At 40.6% G+C, this 17,731-nt stretch overlaps 1 protein-coding gene across 9 annotated transcripts in view; it reads left to right on the forward strand.

Annotated features, from left to right (window-relative positions):
- Positions 1-16,532, forward strand: part of ZNF148 (zinc finger protein 148) — a 152,865-nt gene extending 136,333 nt beyond the window's left edge. For all 9 annotated transcript variants that reach the window (XM_030209173.1, XM_030209172.1, XM_030209168.1 and 6 more), the window contains 2 exons: positions 3,182-3,300; positions 14,364-16,532. In XM_030209173.1, the coding sequence (XP_030065033.1) occupies positions 3,182-3,300; positions 14,364-15,965 (1,721 nt within the window). In that variant the 3' untranslated portion in view covers positions 15,966-16,532. The remainder of the gene's footprint in view (positions 1-3,181; positions 3,301-14,363) is intronic.
- The last annotated feature ends 1,199 nt before the right edge of the window (positions 16,533-17,731 follow it).

Genomic DNA, 17,731 nt, shown 5'->3' on the forward strand with positions numbered 1-17,731 from the left:
GAAACATAAGCAAAAATATTTTGTAAAAGACTAAAAAAGGTATTGAAAAGTGCTTAAACAGCATTGAATAAGGTAGAAATTACAACTTGTAATTTCCATGTGTTCATAGAGCTTTGGAATCATAGCCTGAGTAAAGATCTCAACAAGTTGGGATATAAGAACAACCTAATAGACAGGAAAGAGTTTTCTTATCTATGCGTGTCAGTGTATGCCAAGATTATACATCCAAAATATGAGTATGGATCTTCTAGAAATAGATTATACACATAGCATTATCACAGACCTCCATGCATACTTAGCAGCCTCAGTAGACCCAAATAATCAAAAACTATGGAAACCCAAAAGCAAGTGATTACAGGGTATTTCCATCCTTAATCCTGGACAAATATTCTGATAAATAGAAGGAATGAATGAGAATCCATCAGCCATGGGAGGAAAGAAGCAACAGAAATGGCAAAAAACTTGTGACCTGCTTGGCCACTGTTTGGAAAACATGATACTGGTCCAGATGGACCATTGGTCTGGCCCAGTATGGCTACTCTTATGTTCTTATATCTATAAAGAATCAGATGAGTAAACGAGGAAAAACTGACTGAAACAAATATAGCAGGAAATGCAGAGATGAGAGCTTGACAACTGCAACACAAGATAATAGGAAGGATAAATGGTTCATAGCTAGCGTAGGAAACAATTGTAAGGTTCTGTAGTATTGGACTAGAAACAGTCACTGGATGTGACATGTTGATGTCAAAAGGCCTGTACCCATGTAAACATTATGACATTGCTGCGAAAGCACTATTACCCAGATTATGACTGACAGAATCGTGGAGAATGTGATCACCTGGGTTATTCTGTGTTCACCAATTAAAAAAAAAAAGAGGAAGAAAGCAGGCTTTAATGCAAGAAACACACAAGAATATTGTTATTTATACCTTATAGAAGTGTTGGTACCAGACAAATACTTTGCATTATATGTGGAGTAAGAGATGATCCTAAAGTACCAGCATATACAGCCAGAGAGCAAGAAAATGTGGTGGAAAGGTAGATTGTACCAGTTGGACTAGTAGGCATTACTGGCCTAATCTAAAATAATTCTAGAATTGAATGGACTTCAGGATCCGAGGCAGCATGGTTTCACTAGAGGCAAATTTTGTCAGACAAATCAGATTGATTTTCTTTGACTGGGTGACCAAACAACTGGATGTGGGAGGGGCACTAGATGTGGTGTACTTGGATTTTAGTAAAGCCTTCAATACAGTTCCGCACAGCTGACAAATAAACTGAGTGCCCTCGGTATTGACCCTAAAATGACTGGCTGGGTTAAAAACTGGTTAAATGGAAGGAGACAGAGGGTAGTGTAAATGGAGCTTGTTCCAAGGAAAGGGATGTTATCAGTGGTGTACCTTAGAGATCAGTGCTAGGGCAGCTCTCTTTAACATCTTTGTAATTGATATTGCAGAAGGATTATCTGATAAGGTTTGTTTCTTTGCAAATGATACCAAACTCTGTGTAATATAGGGTGGACACCCCAGAGGGTGTGAATAGCATGAGGAGAGATCTAGCGAAGCTAGAATGGTCCAGAAATTGGCAACTAAGATTTAATGCTAAAAAATGAAGGGTCATGCTCCTCAGTTGCAAAATCCAAAAGAACTACCGTTCATACATAGAAGTATAGGAGGTGAAATACTTCTGTGTATGAAAGAAGAGCGGGACTTTGAGGAGTGGGGGGGGGGTTGGTATATGATAATCTTAAGTTAGCCAAACAGAAAAGGCGACAGTCAAAGCCAGAAGGGTGGTCGGGTGATAAGGAGAGGAATGGCCAGCAGGAAAAAGGAGGTGATAGTGCTCTTGTATAAGTCTCTAGTGAGGCCCCATTTAGAATACTCTGTGCAATTCTGGAGACAGCACCTACAAAAAGATATAAACCGGATGGAGCTGGTCCAGAGGGCAGCTACAAAATTAGTCAGTGGTCTGTGTCATAAAGTATGTGGAGACAGACTTACAGACCTCAATATACATACTCTGGAAGAAAAGTGGGGGAGAGAGGATATGATAGACATTTAAATACCTCTGTAGCATTAATGTACAGGAGGTGAGCCTTTTTCAAATGAAGGAAAACTATGCAATGAGAGGGCATAGAATGAAGTAAAGAGGTGTTAAGCTCATAAGTAATCAAAGGAAATACTTCGGACACATGGAATAGTCTAGCGGTGGAGACGAGGACTGTATCTGAATTTAAGAAAGCATGGGACAGCCATGTGGGATCTGTTAGGGAAAGGAGGAGATAGTGGTTGCTGAGGATGGGCCATTTGGCCCTTATCTACTGTCACGTTTCTTTGTAATTTCCTATTACACCTTACGAACACCAGAAGGAGACTCAGAATGTAAGTTTTGAGAGAAATACTAGCAGCAAATGTGAGGAATTGAGATCATCTCCAACATACTCCATCTTAGAAATGAGGCAAATTCCTGTTATAAAATGCACAAAAGTAACACATTTGGAGACATTACCAGAGTGTTCTCTAAGGACAGTAGAATAGTCTGTTACCTATACTCTTTCTTCCTTCTGAAGATTTTTCTTGCTGTTATGTTAAATTGAGGGGGCCCTGTAAAACAGTGCTGGCATGGAATTCTCTCCCCCCCCCCCCCCCCCCCACAAGTGTTTCTAGGCTTTTCTAGAAACCTCTGTGAGATCCATCTTGTGTCTGTTGACTGATGATGATAGCCACCTTTGACTGATTATTCTTTGGAAAACACCTGTCAAAGGTAAGTCACTTTGGTTATAAAATAGTGCAAATTTTAAAAACCTACATTGTTCTAGATTACGTGTGAAATTAAACATTGACTGCTTTTTATTCTTTCTGTTATTTCTGTAATTATGCATAGCAATAAATGTTATTTTAAAAGATGTTTCTCTTTTTCACAATATTTTTATGGAATCTTGTCAGGCTCTTTCAACATAGATATAGCATTCAGTATATCGGTTCACAGTAACAAATATTGTTAATGAAAACTCCCTATCCACTCTTGTTTTGGTATTTGTGATGTCGTAGGGAAGTTATTTGGAAGGTGAAGTATAAATTGTTAATCATACCTAATGTGATCTACTTTTGAAAGTCCTTTGAAGTTATTTGAAGTTATTTATATTTGCTTTGTCCTTTCCCATTGTTGCCATTATTAGGTGAAAAACCATTTCCTTGTGATGAATGTGGTATGAGGTTTATACAGAAGTATCATATGGAACGGCATAAGAGGACTCACAGTGGAGAGAAACCTTACCAATGTGAATATTGTTTGCAGGTGAGAGCCTCTATCTTGAAGCAGTACTGGCCCTTATAAGGTGCCATCAATTTATGGTATTCCACAAATTTGGTGTCTACTGAGGGGTAACTGGTAAGCAGCAGTTTTATTGAAGATTGTATTTTTTAGTAGTGTTGCAGGTTTCTAACACTTAATAAGGGCTGGTACTCTACCGGTATTTCTTTAAAAAAAATGTTAATTTTCATGTTCCCATTGAAAATGTACTTTTTCTTTATCCTATTCCTTTAGGTACGTGTGCTGTTATTTCTGACTGCTTCTGCTTAGGATTACCATTAGATCCCTCAAAGCATATTGAGTGTTTCTATATAAGCTGGTTCAAAACATATGATAATAAATAGCCTGTCCTCTAGGTTTTCATAAAACTATCATAGATTTGCTTAATTGTATTGCAGAATAATTTTAATGTTTTCACTGGTGATCCATTGTCAATGAATTTTTTTTCTAGTACTTATGGTAGCATCCATTTGTAACATTGCTCCCTCCTCCCCTAAAGTAAATAATCATATTTATTATAGCAATTATATATGCCTACAGCAAATCTACTATGCCATTTGTTCCAAGCTTATGAGTTATAAAGAATGACTAATGCAAGAAAGATATGGGCTAAAGTTATAGTAGCAAAACCTAATTTACTACTTTGCCACTTTGTCAGATCTTTTACTAGAGATGACCATTAACCTAGGCTAGAATTTTATGTCCTTTGTCTTGATGTAAAGCAGCAGTTGTGGATATTTTAAGATACATAAAACTGGAATTTAATGCATTTTCTAATAATGTGAATCAGTTGTCTAAATGAAACATTTTTACAGGACAGAAATGCCGGTATAGGTTCATTTTTCTGTGATGCTCAAGAGCTACACCATAGACACACACAATGTTCGTGTAAGTCTGCTTTCTTCCATTGTGAAGAATCATTCCAGAGATTTCTAAGAGCTTTCTAGGGATGCACAGTTCTTTCCTGCATAGTATTATAGCCACAATTTGCTCATTTTCTGCCTTTCCTTTTGTCTTCTATACTTAATTATTTGTTACTTATTTTTGGGCTTGCATGCAGTTAAAGATCATTTTTCTGTGTTTACTGTTTACTTCAAATAATGAAAAAGCCCTAAACTTAATTAGAAGATTTTTTAGTTCTTGATGCTATTATACACTGTCATGGTGGGATATTAGTCCTGCATTTGTTGCTAGCAGTCTAGGTTTTAAATTTTTTTTTTTTTTTTACTCATAGTGCATCATTTTCAGCAATATTTTTATTTTGGGGTATTAATGATCACCACCATATCTAAGAATCAGCTGGTTACTTGTAGAAGTATCTGAAGTACTCACAAGATTCACTGACATATTATTGCTCTTAGTGCTGCAATTCTGTGGGCATGGATCAAGATGTGTTTTCATGGGGCTTCTACTTCAAAATGGTTCTTGTCTAGCAAGAGAGGCTCCTTGCCTACCTGTGTCTCAAAAACTAAAGTAGGTAGCCGGGGAAATAAGTTTATTACACATTAGACACTCCAAGCTTGGAACAATTACTACCGATATGTCAGTTATATCATCAGGTGAAATATAACAGTATAAAATCCTAGTCAGAAATAAAATATGTATAACACAGAGGGCAAACATTAACCTGGCCAGAACTAGTTAACAGCCATCAAAAAACAATATACTGGTGGTCACTAAATGTGTGGACAAAGAGCTATGAGTTTAACTATTCTGGAGAAAGTCGTGAAGGTGTTTTTTTTTTTTAAATTCTTCGTAACCCTGGTGTACACTTTAAAATAATTACATTCACATAACACTGCACAGTCACAAAACCATGACTGGGATATAGCTATACCTGGATTTAATCTGTTTTGGAAGGACAGTGTAGGAAAAAAGGGTGGAGGAGTGGCATTATTTGCTAAGAATAATATTAAAGTGACAGAACTGCAGGACACGTGGCGTACAGAAGAAGCGCTGTGGGTTAAACTGGAAAGAGGGAAAAAAAATGTATTTACATCAGAGTAATTTACAGGTCACCTTCACATTCAGAAGAAATGGACACATTTGAAGACATCCACAAGAGAGCTAGGAAAGAGGAAGTACTACTGATATTTTAATATGCCAGATGTCGATTGGGGCGTCCCTGCTGCGGTGTCGTCCAGAAGCAAAGGGATCTTGGATTCCCTACAGGAAGAATTGTTTCCGCAGTAGGTAACGAAACCGAAATGGGATGGAGCAATTCTGGACCTGGCGCTTACAAACGGAGAGAAGGGGCTGGTGGTTGGGAGGCGGGGCTAGTGCTGGGCAGACTTATACGATCTGTGCCCTGAAAATGACAGATACAAATCAAGGGGCTGGTGGTTGGGAGGCGGGGCTAGTGCTGGGCAGACTTATACGATCTGTGCCCTGAAAAAGACAGATACAAATCAAGGTAAGGTATACACAAAAAGTAGCACGTATGAGTTATCTTGTTGGGCAGACTGGATGGGACCGTGCAGGTCTTTTTCTGCTGTCATCTGCTATATCATGGTGGGAGACCATTTGACATTTAGTGATCACCAAATGGTATGGTTCAATATTAAGACAGAGGAGAGGTCTTATTCGAGATTGAAGGTCCTGGATTTCAAAAGAACTAACTTTGCTAAGATGGGGGAATTTCTCAAAAAAGAGTTGGCATGGGAACAACTGAAAGAAGTAGAACAGCACTGGGCAGGACTGAAAGGAGCTATTTTATAGGTAAGTAATCTTTATGTTAAATAAATTACATAAAGGAAAGAGGAAAAGAAGACCGCTGTGGTTCTCGAACATAGTAGTTGAAAAGGTAAGGGAAAGGAGGTTAGCTTTCAAACGTTATAAGAGAAAGAAGATAATAGGCGAGAATACCTGGATAAGCTAAGAGAAGCTGGAAAAGCCGTCTGGAAAGTGAAAAGGCAAATGGAAGAAAAGATAGCTAATACGGTAAAATTGGGGGAATAAGACATAGTAACATAGTAGATGACGGCAGAAAAAGACCTGCACGGTCCATCCAGTCTGCCCAAGAAGATAAATTCATATGTGCTACTTTTTTATTTGTACTGTCCTCTTCAGTGCACAGACCGTATAAGTCTGGCCAGCCCTATCCTCGCTTTCCAACCACCAACCCCGCCTCCCAACCACCAGCTCTGGCACAGACCCTATAAGTCTGCCCAGCACTATCCCTGCCTCCCACCACCGGCTCTGACACAGACCGTATAAGTCTGCCCAGCACTATCCCCGCCGCCCAACCACCAGCCCCGGCACAGACCGTATAAGTCTGCCCAGCACTAGCCCCGCCTCCCAACCACCAGCTCTGCCACCCATTCTAGGCTAAGCTCCTGAGGATCCCTTCCTTCTGCACAGGATTCCTTTATGTTTATCCCACGCATGTTTGAATTCCATTAACGTTTTCATCTCCACCACCTCCTGCGGGAGGGCATTCCAAGCATCCACCACCCTCTCCGTGAAAAAATACTTCCTGACATTCTTCTTGAGTCTGCCTCCCTTCAATCTCATTTCATGCCCTCTCGTTCTACCGCCTTCCCATCTCCAGAAAAGGTTTGTTTGCGGATTAATACCTTTCAAATATTTGAACGTCTGTATCATATCACCCCTGTTCCTCCTTTCCTCCAGGGTATACATGTTCAGGTCCGCAAGTCTTTCCTCATACGTCTTGTAAACACAAATCCCATACCAACCTTGTAGCTTTTCTTTGCACCGCTTCAATTCTTTTTACATCCTTAGCAAGATACGGCCTCCAAAACTGAACACAATACTCCAGGTGGGGCCTCACCAACGACTTGTACAGGGGCATCAACACCTCTTTTCTTCTGCTGGTCACACCTCTCTCTATACAGCCTTATACGGTCTGTGCCAGAGCTGGTGGTGGGAGACGGGACGTTTTTCAGATATGTAAGCGACAGGAGAAAATGCCATAATAGCATTGTGAGGCTCAAAAGCTGAGGGGGAGGAATATGTGGAAGCTGATCAGGATAAAGCTGAACTGCTTAACAGCTATTTCTGTTCTGTGTTCATGAATGAAAGGCTGGTAGTAGGACCATAGAAAGCAAATGCAAACGGGGATGGGTGTATGATAGACCAAGATCTGTTCTCGGAGGACAGTGTTTGTAACGAGCTTGCTAAACTAAAAGTGTACAAAGTGGTGAGGCCTGATGGGATACATCTAAGGGTACTCAAGGACTAAGGCGACTCCACTGACCTCTTCAATGCTGCCTTAGAGTCCGGAGTGGGCCCACAGGACTGTAGAAGGGCAGATGTGGTCCCTTTGCACAAGAGTGGCAATAAGGAGGAGGTTGGGAATTACAGACCTGTCAGTCTGACCTTGGTGGTTAATAAACTAATGGAAATGCTTCTAAAGTGGAGGATTGTGAGGTTTCTTGAATTGAATGGAATGCAGGACCCGAGGCAGCATGGCTTCACTAGAGGCAGGTCGTTCCAGTTGAATTTGATTGATTTCCTTGACTGGGTGACCAAACAGTTGGACATGGGAGGGGCGCTAGATGTGGTGTACTTAGATTTCAGCAAAGCCTTCGACACTGTTCCGCACAGGTGACTGAAATAAGCTGGGTACCCTTGGTATGGGACCTAGATTAATTGACTGGGTTAAAAATTGGCCAGAGTAAAGAAATGTGTTGTTCCTTTGGGTAAAGCAATGCAAATTTTATCTTCTTTGAGTAAAGCAGTTGACATATTGCACTAAATTCCTTGTGTTGCATGGTGACTGCGGCTGAAAAGTCCTGAAAACAGAGAATTTGGTGATTTTCATATTGTAGAGATCCAACAAGTCTCAGGGCTCGTAATATCTCTTGTTTGTGTACAAAGTTAAGCAGTTTAAAAATGACAATTCAAGGACATGAGTCTTTAGGTCTGACTAGTCCCAAGCAATGAGCACGCTCGGTGTGCACAGGGCCTTCTGCAGATTGCAATTTCAAAGCCATAGGGAGCCAGTCTTCTAAGAAAGCCTGTAGTTCGGAATCTTTAACGGTTTCCGGGAGCCCGACCAGTTGGAGGTTACTCTGACGTGATCAGTTCTCCAGATCTTCCAGTTACCTGCCAGTTGCTCAAGCTTTGTCTGCTTATCTTGCTGTTGAAGTTTATCTTCCGTGTCTGAGAGCCGTTGTTGATATATGGAGAGGTCAGAGCACAAACTTTCCAGTTTGCTGTCCATCGCCTCAAGTTTGTCTGAGATTTTTTGAAGCTTAATGTCCATGGAGGACTCCAGTAGTGCTGAGACTTCTGCTGCGATTTCAGCTGCCCATGCAGAACCCATTGATTTTGGGCTCGAAGAATCTCCATCTGCCATCTTGGTTTCTCCGGCACAACTTTGAGCTCCTTCCTTCCTCAGAGGTTTGGATGACATTTGTAAAATCCTGAGAGAAATGACATCTCGCAAATACTAAGCGTCTCCAATGAGTAGCACAGTAAGAGAGAAAAATTAGGTCACTGAAGCAACATAAAGATTAGATGGTAAATGAGGGGTTTGAGAGCTCAGCTCTGTGACATCCGCTTGCTAGCCCAGTATCACTTGATGAACTCCCCAAGTTCATCTTAATAATGGCTTATGGACTTTTCTTTTAGGAAAATTATCCAAGCCTTTTTTTTAAACCCATTAACTTCTCCATGGCAGCTTTTTCAAACAACTGTTCCTGCCAGGATGCGATAGAGATATTATCGAGGGACTAATAATAGTTGCCACCAGATCAGTTTTTTAGTCTCTTCCTGTGTCCACTGAGCTCTAGCAATCCCAGCTATGGTGCTGGGTCAAATAAAAATGTCATAATCTTCTGCTGCTATTAAACATTTTTATAGTGCTACAAGGTGTATGTAACATAGAAACATAGGAAATGACAACACACAAGACCATATGCCCCATCCAGTCTTCCCCTCCATACCATTTGCTTACCCATTCCTCTCTATTAGAAATCCTATTTGCTTGCTTGTCCCTGTGCTTTCTTGAATTCAAGCTGTAGTCTTCATCTCCACCACCCTTTCCATAAAAAAGTATTTCCATAGATCAGTGTTTCCCAAGTCCAGTCCTGGAGTACACCTTGCCTGTCAGGTTTTCAGGATTAGCATACAAAAAGAGAAGTCCAAATCTCCCGTGAAGACAAAACAAAACACAAAAAAAGGCGGAAGACAACCCAAAACAGACCAAAAACAAGGGAATTAGAGCGCCAGAAAAGTTTAATAGGACCCTACACGGTCCGTGTTTCGGCCAGCAGGCCTTCCTCAGGGGTCCTGAATCTGACGTTTACAGGTACTCCTCCAAGATATTCATGAAACAAAACGGCCTGTAGTTCCCAACTTCTTCCTTACTTCTGCTTCTGTGGAGAGGGACCACATATGCTCTTCTCCAGTACTCCAAGACCACTCCCAACTCTAGGGAGGCTCTTCTCCAGATCTATGGGACCACTACCAACTCTAGAGAAGCACTGAAAAGTTCAGCCAGTGGAGCCGGTAGAACATCCCTGAGTTCCTTCAGTACTCTAGGATGTATGCTAGACTACCATCCCTCTGTTCCTATTTGTTTTTGTCTTCTGTGGTCCTGCTCTTGACCCTTCAGCAAGAAACAGGAGTACTTGGAGAAGAAGATAGAACAGGAGCTTGCGACAGCCCGCAAACACGGCACCAAGAACAAGAGAGGAGTACCTGTAAACGTCAGATTCAGGACCCCTGAGGAAGGCCTGCTGGCCGAAACACGGACCGTGTAGGGTCCTATTAAACTTTTCTGGCGCTCTTCCCTTGTTTTTGGTCTGCTTTGGGTTGTCTTCCGCCTTTTTTTGTGTTTAGGTTTTCAGGATTTCCACGATGAATATGCATGAAAGAGATTTGCGTATAATAGAGGCAGTGTATGTAAATCAAGTTCATGCATATTCACTGTGGATATCCTGAAAACCTGACTGGCAAGGGGTACGCCAGGACAGGACTTGGGAAACACTGTCTTAGATTACTCCTGAGTCTATTCCTTTCACCTTTATCCTGTCCCTCCTCATTCCGGAGCTTCCTTTCAGTTGAAAGAGATTTGCCTCCTGTGCATTTATGCCTTGGAGGTATTGAACTCTCTCCTATCGGCCCATTGCCTTTCTTCCAAAGTGTACATATTGAGATCTTAAGCCTGACAGACCACTATTCATTTTAGTAGCCACTCTATGAACGGACTGCTTCCTGTTTTTATCTTTTTGAAGGTGTAGTCTCCAGAATTGTACACAGTACTCTAAATTGCATTTCACCAGAAACTTAAAAAGAGGCACTATCACTTTCTTTTCTCTGCTGACCATTCCTTTCTGCATGAACCTAAGCGTGTAGGAATGGGACTGTGCCAGTATGAGAGAGTGGCTAGGTGAGAGGTGGGGTAGGATATATGTACAGTAGTTAGCACTAGAGAATAATACATGGGCAAAGTTTGTTCCTGCGATCTCTTTCCCCGTCCTCGCCTCGTCCCCACGAGCTTTTTCAGATCCCATTTCCACAAGCCTTGAACAGTTATGATTTTATATTTAAATCATTTTATTAAAGTATAAAAAGAAACAATATTCTGTACAACTGTCATTTTATAAATCACAAACAATACAGGACAAGAATCAACAAAACCTGTCTCCCCTCACAAATATCCCCTCCACTATTGGGAAAACTGAACAAGCCAAATTACTACAGAATCCTACATGAAAATTCATGCTAACAGAATACCTTGGTCACACACACATAACATAAATGCCAAATACATAATATCTGACCAAGAATGATTAACATATTAACCTAAAACCACAAGAAGCCACACCACAGAAATAGAAAGATATGCATGTACTCCTATACCGTGCAAAATATAAAGATCTCACATGCAAGAGATGGTGTTAGGGGGTGCAACTAGGACAACTGCCTCCTGGCCAGAGAGAGCCCTAAGCCTGCTGGAAGCTGGAGGAGGCATGGTCTGGTAAGTGGGCTTTGGGATCCCCTCCCAAATTTCTGGCCTGGGCCCTAGCCACATCTGACACCAGCTCTGGCATATTCTAATCACAAAATAAAAAAATATTTTTTTTCTACTTTTTGTTGTCTGGTCATTTCATTTTTCAAATCATGATGTTGGTCCCAGATTCTGTCTTCCTGTCTTTTCCCCTCACTTGCCAGTGTCTCCTGCCCATTTGACATTTCTCCTTTCTCCATGCTAACCATCCATCTTCCATCTCTGTGTACCTATCTTTCCCCATGTCTAGCATCTTCCCACTGTGACCATATACCCCCTCCCATGTCTGGCATTGCCCCTCTTTGTGCCTTTACTCCCTTCCTCCCTTGCAGGTCCAGCATCTCTCTCCCATCGCCCCCCCCCCCCCCCCCCCCATAAGTCCAGCACGTCTCTCTCTTCCCTCCAGCCAGCCCTCCTCCCCAATGATCCAGGGCCTTCCTCCCTTCTCTCCAGTCCCCCCCTTCGGGTCCAGCAGACTCCTCCCTCATTTCCAGTGCCCCTCCCTGTGCTCACCCTTCCCCCTGTGGGTCCAGCAGGCCCTCTTGTTTCCAGTGCTCCCTCCCTTCCTCTCTGCGGGTCCAGCAGCCCCTTCCCGCATTTCCAGTGCCCCCTCTCTCTGCGGGTCCAGCAGCCCCCCCCCCCCCCCCTGTAGGTCTGGCACTTTTGTCTTCCTCTTCCCTTCCCACCGTGGTGGCTCAGCTGGCTGATGCATAAGAGAGCAGACAGCAATATCCACAGGCCTGCTCTGGGGCCTTATCTCTGCTGGATCTTGCCTTCTGATGCAACTTCCTGCATCAGAAGGCAGGACCCGGCAGAGAGGTGGTCCTGGAGCAGGCCTATGGTGATCACTGTCAGCTCAGCTGGCTGCTGCATATAGTACAGCTACTGTGGGAGGGAAGGAGGCAGGCAGGCACGGAGATGCTGGACCGGAGGCTATGTCAGTCTAGAAAAGTAGTACCATGGCCACCATATATGAATATGTGAACTGTTGAGTCTATAGTTTTGCAGCAGAGAACTAGACTGCAAGCTGAATGTAGAACAGAAGGCTTGGGTGCTTGTAGGTTGTATGAATTCAGGCATATAGTGTTTGAGGGTTCAAGAGTTTAAACTGTTGCATGTGAGAGCACCAGCTAAGGTGACAGTGACAGCCAAATATGAAAGCAGACATCTGCTTGTTTTGATGCCTTGAATCTAGGACAAATACTCTCACTGCTTGAACCATAAAGGCTTAAGAGATTTGACTTGTAAGTGAATGTGTCAAACTTTTGAATGGAGGCTTCAGTATGTTAGGTCATGGCATTGATGGCTTGAATGTGGTTGTTTGCCCATACCCTGAAACAACCAGAAGACCCCTGGCTGAAGCAGAATTGAACTGTTCGATGGCCCTTGGGATACCTGTTTAACACAAAGGCTTTCGGCATCTGCAGTCTCTTATTAAGAGAGCACAACATTTTGATTAGACATTAAATAAAATCATCTTGGAAATATTCAGTCACCACCTGAGATATTCCAAGGTGCATGCATTTAGTATTTTAGCAATAGGTATATTGAGCAATTTTAATAGTACTTAGCATGTTGATAGTGGTTTGGATCTTTATACTAGATTGTGAGCCCACTTGGAACAGAGAAAGACAGCATATAAGATCCCATTATCCATTAAAATAGTGCCAGCCCTAACCAAGTTGAAAATTAGAGTTGACATCCTTGTGAACAGTTGCACTAGTGACCATCACTACCTTGATTTCAGGAAGGTTTGCTATTGATCCTGTCATCTGCATTAGAAGTACATGTCCTTATGTTCTTCCTTAACTTATTTAGGTGTCGCCGTTTAAGCAGTCTGTGGACCTCGAGTCTATTATTTATTGGGAGCAATACTGAAAAAGACTACATTTCTGTTATTAGCTGCCTTGGCAACTGGCAGGAAATAGCTCCCCACTAAAAGTTATTTGTTTATTAAACATAATAACCTACGGCGCCCAACAAATTGATTTAAATTGTATGCTGCATTGCTGCATATTCATGGATGATGAAGGCTGCAATTTTAATTTGGAGACCACAGGTGAGCCTTGGGCACCTTTGTTGGCCTCCTGAAAAACCCAAACATTTACCAAGTAACAGCGTGACTTCTTCATCTTTCCATGTTCTCAGTTCTTACAGACTACTCAGAAGAGGTGTGTGAATGCTCCATACTTATCTGTAATAAGAATCACACCACAATCCAATCCAGAAAACAAGGGGTTAAAATTATTCCCTTAGGTCAGAGTTGCATGGAAGAAGTGAGGGTTATAGTAAAGCAAATAAACAATAAGCGATAAGTGAAATCGGATCAGAATAGAAAGATTTCGAGCCTGGAGCCCACTCACAGAAATATATTAACTTTTATACTGCTGTATTTAAAGGGTCGTACTTTTAAAAATTGGCCCCATATGACTGCACAATCACTTAAGATTTTTTCATATTGCAAATAAAATTAAATACAGTCCCATTCCACTCTCAAAAAAGACCTGAGCCAAGACTTAAATATAATATCTGTTTCAAAACATGACTGAGATTAAACCTGTTCACTGAAAGGAATTCAAACTAAAATACTTAACCAATTTAATCAACTCTGGAAAATGCCCCAAATTGGATTCCAAGTTTTGTTGCTTTGAATTGCTCCAGGGGATTTGTTTCAGCTTCACAGATCACTGTTAGTGCAGCATTCAGACCTCTTCCATTAAACTGGGTAGCTGAAGCTTTAGTGACACATGAAAAACTGTGCATACCTAGAAAGCTTTCCTAGAAACATCAGGAAGGATCCTCTGTGTTCACATGAGATTGTATCATATTTATTTCAAATATTTATTACCTACCTTAACCACATCACCGAGTGTAGCTTCTTGCACTACTGCCATTAGAGAATACCTATTAGAGGTAAGCACTTTCATCTTAATATTGTTCTAACAGTAAAATAGCAGACATTCATTTTCATATTATTTCTACTTCAATATGCCAAGTATTAAACTATATATGTACTCAGATGCCTTTGAATTTAACCTTGATTTTTTTTTTCCTTTACAAAAATATTCAGTACTTCTCCAGGACAGACCGTGTACTGAAACATAAACGGATGTGCCATGAGACCCGTGACAAGAAGTCCAATAAGTGCAGTACTAAAATTGGTTTCTTAGGCTCTGAAGACGATACTGGCTACTCCATGCTTCCGAAAGACAGCTCTATGCCAAAGAAGAAAAGGCATAAATCGGCAGAAAAATCAAAATCTACTGCAGATGCAGAAAAAGGGAACCCTCTAGACAAGGGTGAAACTAAAAAAGACAAAAGTGATTTTATGTCTATTTATTCTGCAAGTGCTAAAGTAAAAGATGAGTATATGGTTGCAGAATATGCTGTTGAGATGCCTCATCCATCAGTCAGTGTACTGGAAGAGTCAGTTTCAGGGGAAATAAACCCACCTAAACTGGTTCTCAAAAAGGTTAATAGTAAAAGAAGCCTAAAACAGCCCCTTGAACAGAGTCAAACAATATCATCTTTATCTGCATTTGAAGAGAGCAAAGTTGCAAAATACGCTTTTGATCTGGTAGATAAACAAGCATTGTTGGACTCGGAAGGTAGTGCTGACATCGATCAAGTTGATACTTTACAAGAGGGTTCTAGTAAGCCTGCACATAGCAGTACTAATTATGATGATGCAATGCAGTTTTTGAAGAAAAAGAGGTATTTACAAGCAGCTAGTAGCAACAGTAGAGAATATGCTATCAATGTTGGCACAATAGCATCTCAGCCGTCAGCAACACAGGCAGCTGTGGCAAGTGTCATTGATGAAAGCACCACAGCATCCATATTGGATTCACAGACTCTCAATGTGGACCTCAAAACTAATCCTGACAAAAATGTCATTCCAGATGAGGTACTTCAAACCCTATTAGATCACTATTCCCACAAGGCTAACGGACAGCATGATATACCTTTCAATGTGGCTGACACTGAGGTGACCTCCAGCATATCAATCAACTCTTCAGAAGTGCCTGGAGTTACTCAGGCAGAAAATGTGGGAACAAGCTCGCAAGGTTCCTCTTCAGATAAAGCCAGCATGCTGCAAGAGTATTCGAAGTTTCTGCAACAAGCTTTGGAGAGAACTAGCCAAAATGATGCCTATTTGAACAACCAGAGCCTTAATTTTGTGACTGATAATCCGGCTCTCACAAGCCAACCAGCATTCCCTTCCATGGACAAACATGTCTATTCATCTGTGCCTGTCAGTACCTTCCGAGCAGGAATGACATCTCCATTAAGAACACCAGATAAGTCTCATTTTGGACTAATAGTTGGTGATTCCCAGCACACATTTTCATTTTCAAATGATGAGACAAATCATACTCCCACTTCATCCGCACAGGTCTTTATGGATCAAGTAACTTCTCAGAAGAAAGCAGAGGTACAACCTGTCCATCAGGCTTACCAAGTGGCTTCTTTTGATCAGCCATTCAGATCTCAATACCATGGAGGAAGGGTTGCAATACCATCTCAGTTTAGCACTGCCAATGGACAGGTGAACCTGCGGGGCCCTGGAACAAGCTCTGACTTCCCAGATTTCCCATTGGTAAATGTAAATGAGAGCAGAGGTCAGATTACTTCTTCTCCTGATGTCACAACAGGCCAGACTTTTGGTTAAAGGAATAATTGTGAATAGTATTGGCACTTTATAAGAAATCTTTCAAGATTGGGGTTGCTCTGTATCAGATGGACAGCTGTATACAATTAAGAGCTTTGTGTTATTACAAAAGAAACTGTAAAAACAAATAGTGAACAATTTCAGCAACATGCTTTATTTTAGTTGATCAGTGCATTGCCTTCATGTGGTTACCCTTTCAAGGCAATTTATTCATTTATTTGGGACTAGAAACCTGCATTTATAGCTATAGTGAGTTAAAGCAATCAAATGTTTTAGTAGAATTATGTTTCCTAAAAAGGTATCACTTCCTTAGATCAGTAGTAGTGTGAAAGTCACTATTCTTTTAAAGTTGACAGTACAGTAATTGCATTTCAGCGGGGAGACTAATTGTCGTCATTTGACCAAATGAACTACAAATTTGGATATGACTACAGCAATATTTAAGTATTCAGTACAAAATCCCCTTCCTCTAATGTTTCTAAAAGAATTAAGATATTTTATTTTAATTTGAAACTGTCTTACAGACTAAGGGGGTCTTTTACTAAAGCTTAGCTTGAGTTATCTGCAGCAGGGCCCATTTTATTCCTATAGGCCCTGCTGCAGATAACTCGATCCAAGCTTTAGTAAAAGAGCCCTTAAGACTTGCTAGTGTTTTGAAAGTCTTACTTAGAGGCATTTTGCACATTCTTAACAAAATCAATAACTGATGAATTTAATGCCTCTAAATGAGAACTGTGATTATCTCAGTAGTCATGATACTTGATAAGTGTTTTTAGAATTGCATTATGCAACATTTATCAACCCAGTTGAATATAGTGCATATTTTGCCCAGTACTTCCTTCAAAGACTATAAGTGAAAACAAAAAAGGATCATAGTTCTTGCTATAATCTACTGTAGTTCATATTTTTCATCAGTCACTTTCAAGGGTCAAAAAATTGAAGCATTAGACAAATATATGCACTTCATTCAGTTTGAGTTTTATTAAATAAGCCATTTATTAAAAAAAAAAAGTTGAATAAATGCTAAGACTCTTGTCATAAAGCTTAGTGTTGTGAATATTGAGATCACCATTGTTCTCACTTGCAGCATTCATCTGGCCCACTTTATTTTTCTGTGTTATTGTCTGTTAGTCATTGGGTCTTTTTTCCTTTTTCCCATTTTTTTTTTTAACGTAAACCTGCAGTGCAGAATGCAGGTGAAGTAGCTGTTTATCTTCATTAATACTTGGACGTTCATTTTTACAGCTTTGTTTCCTGTGCAGATATAAAGATCTCTGAAGTTTTAGTGAATATACTCTGTATCTGTAGATAACATTCCTATAGGCATAGAGCTGAAACACTTATTTTAAGACTTCAGTGCTTTGTACTTTACATTTATATACACACAAGTTATTACACAGAAGTTATTATAGAGTATATAGTTCAGTATGTTTTCTCATTTTTAGTATGTATTACTACTGTGCGTTTTGTATGGTTGACATGGTTGCATATTTTATCATCTCATAAAACAAGACAATTAGTTGTTTTTTTTAAATGACAGAATTGCACAGCTTCTGATACTTAAATTTGTTTTTGTGTTTTCCCCTTCAAAATCTTGGACTAAATAATTGTAAATATTAAAAGGTATTTCTTTAGCCCATTAACAGAGTAAAGTGGATATTTTAACTGCATATTGCACAAGAGTATGTTATAGTTTTAGTGAAAATATAAGCCAGAAATACTTTGGACTACCATGGGCTTAGCAGTTTGAACCTTTCCAGCTTAAT

The sequence above is a fragment of the Microcaecilia unicolor genome, chromosome 7 (assembly GCF_901765095.1).
Source record: "Microcaecilia unicolor chromosome 7, aMicUni1.1, whole genome shotgun sequence".
Taxonomy (NCBI): domain Eukaryota; kingdom Metazoa; phylum Chordata; class Amphibia; order Gymnophiona; family Siphonopidae; genus Microcaecilia; species Microcaecilia unicolor.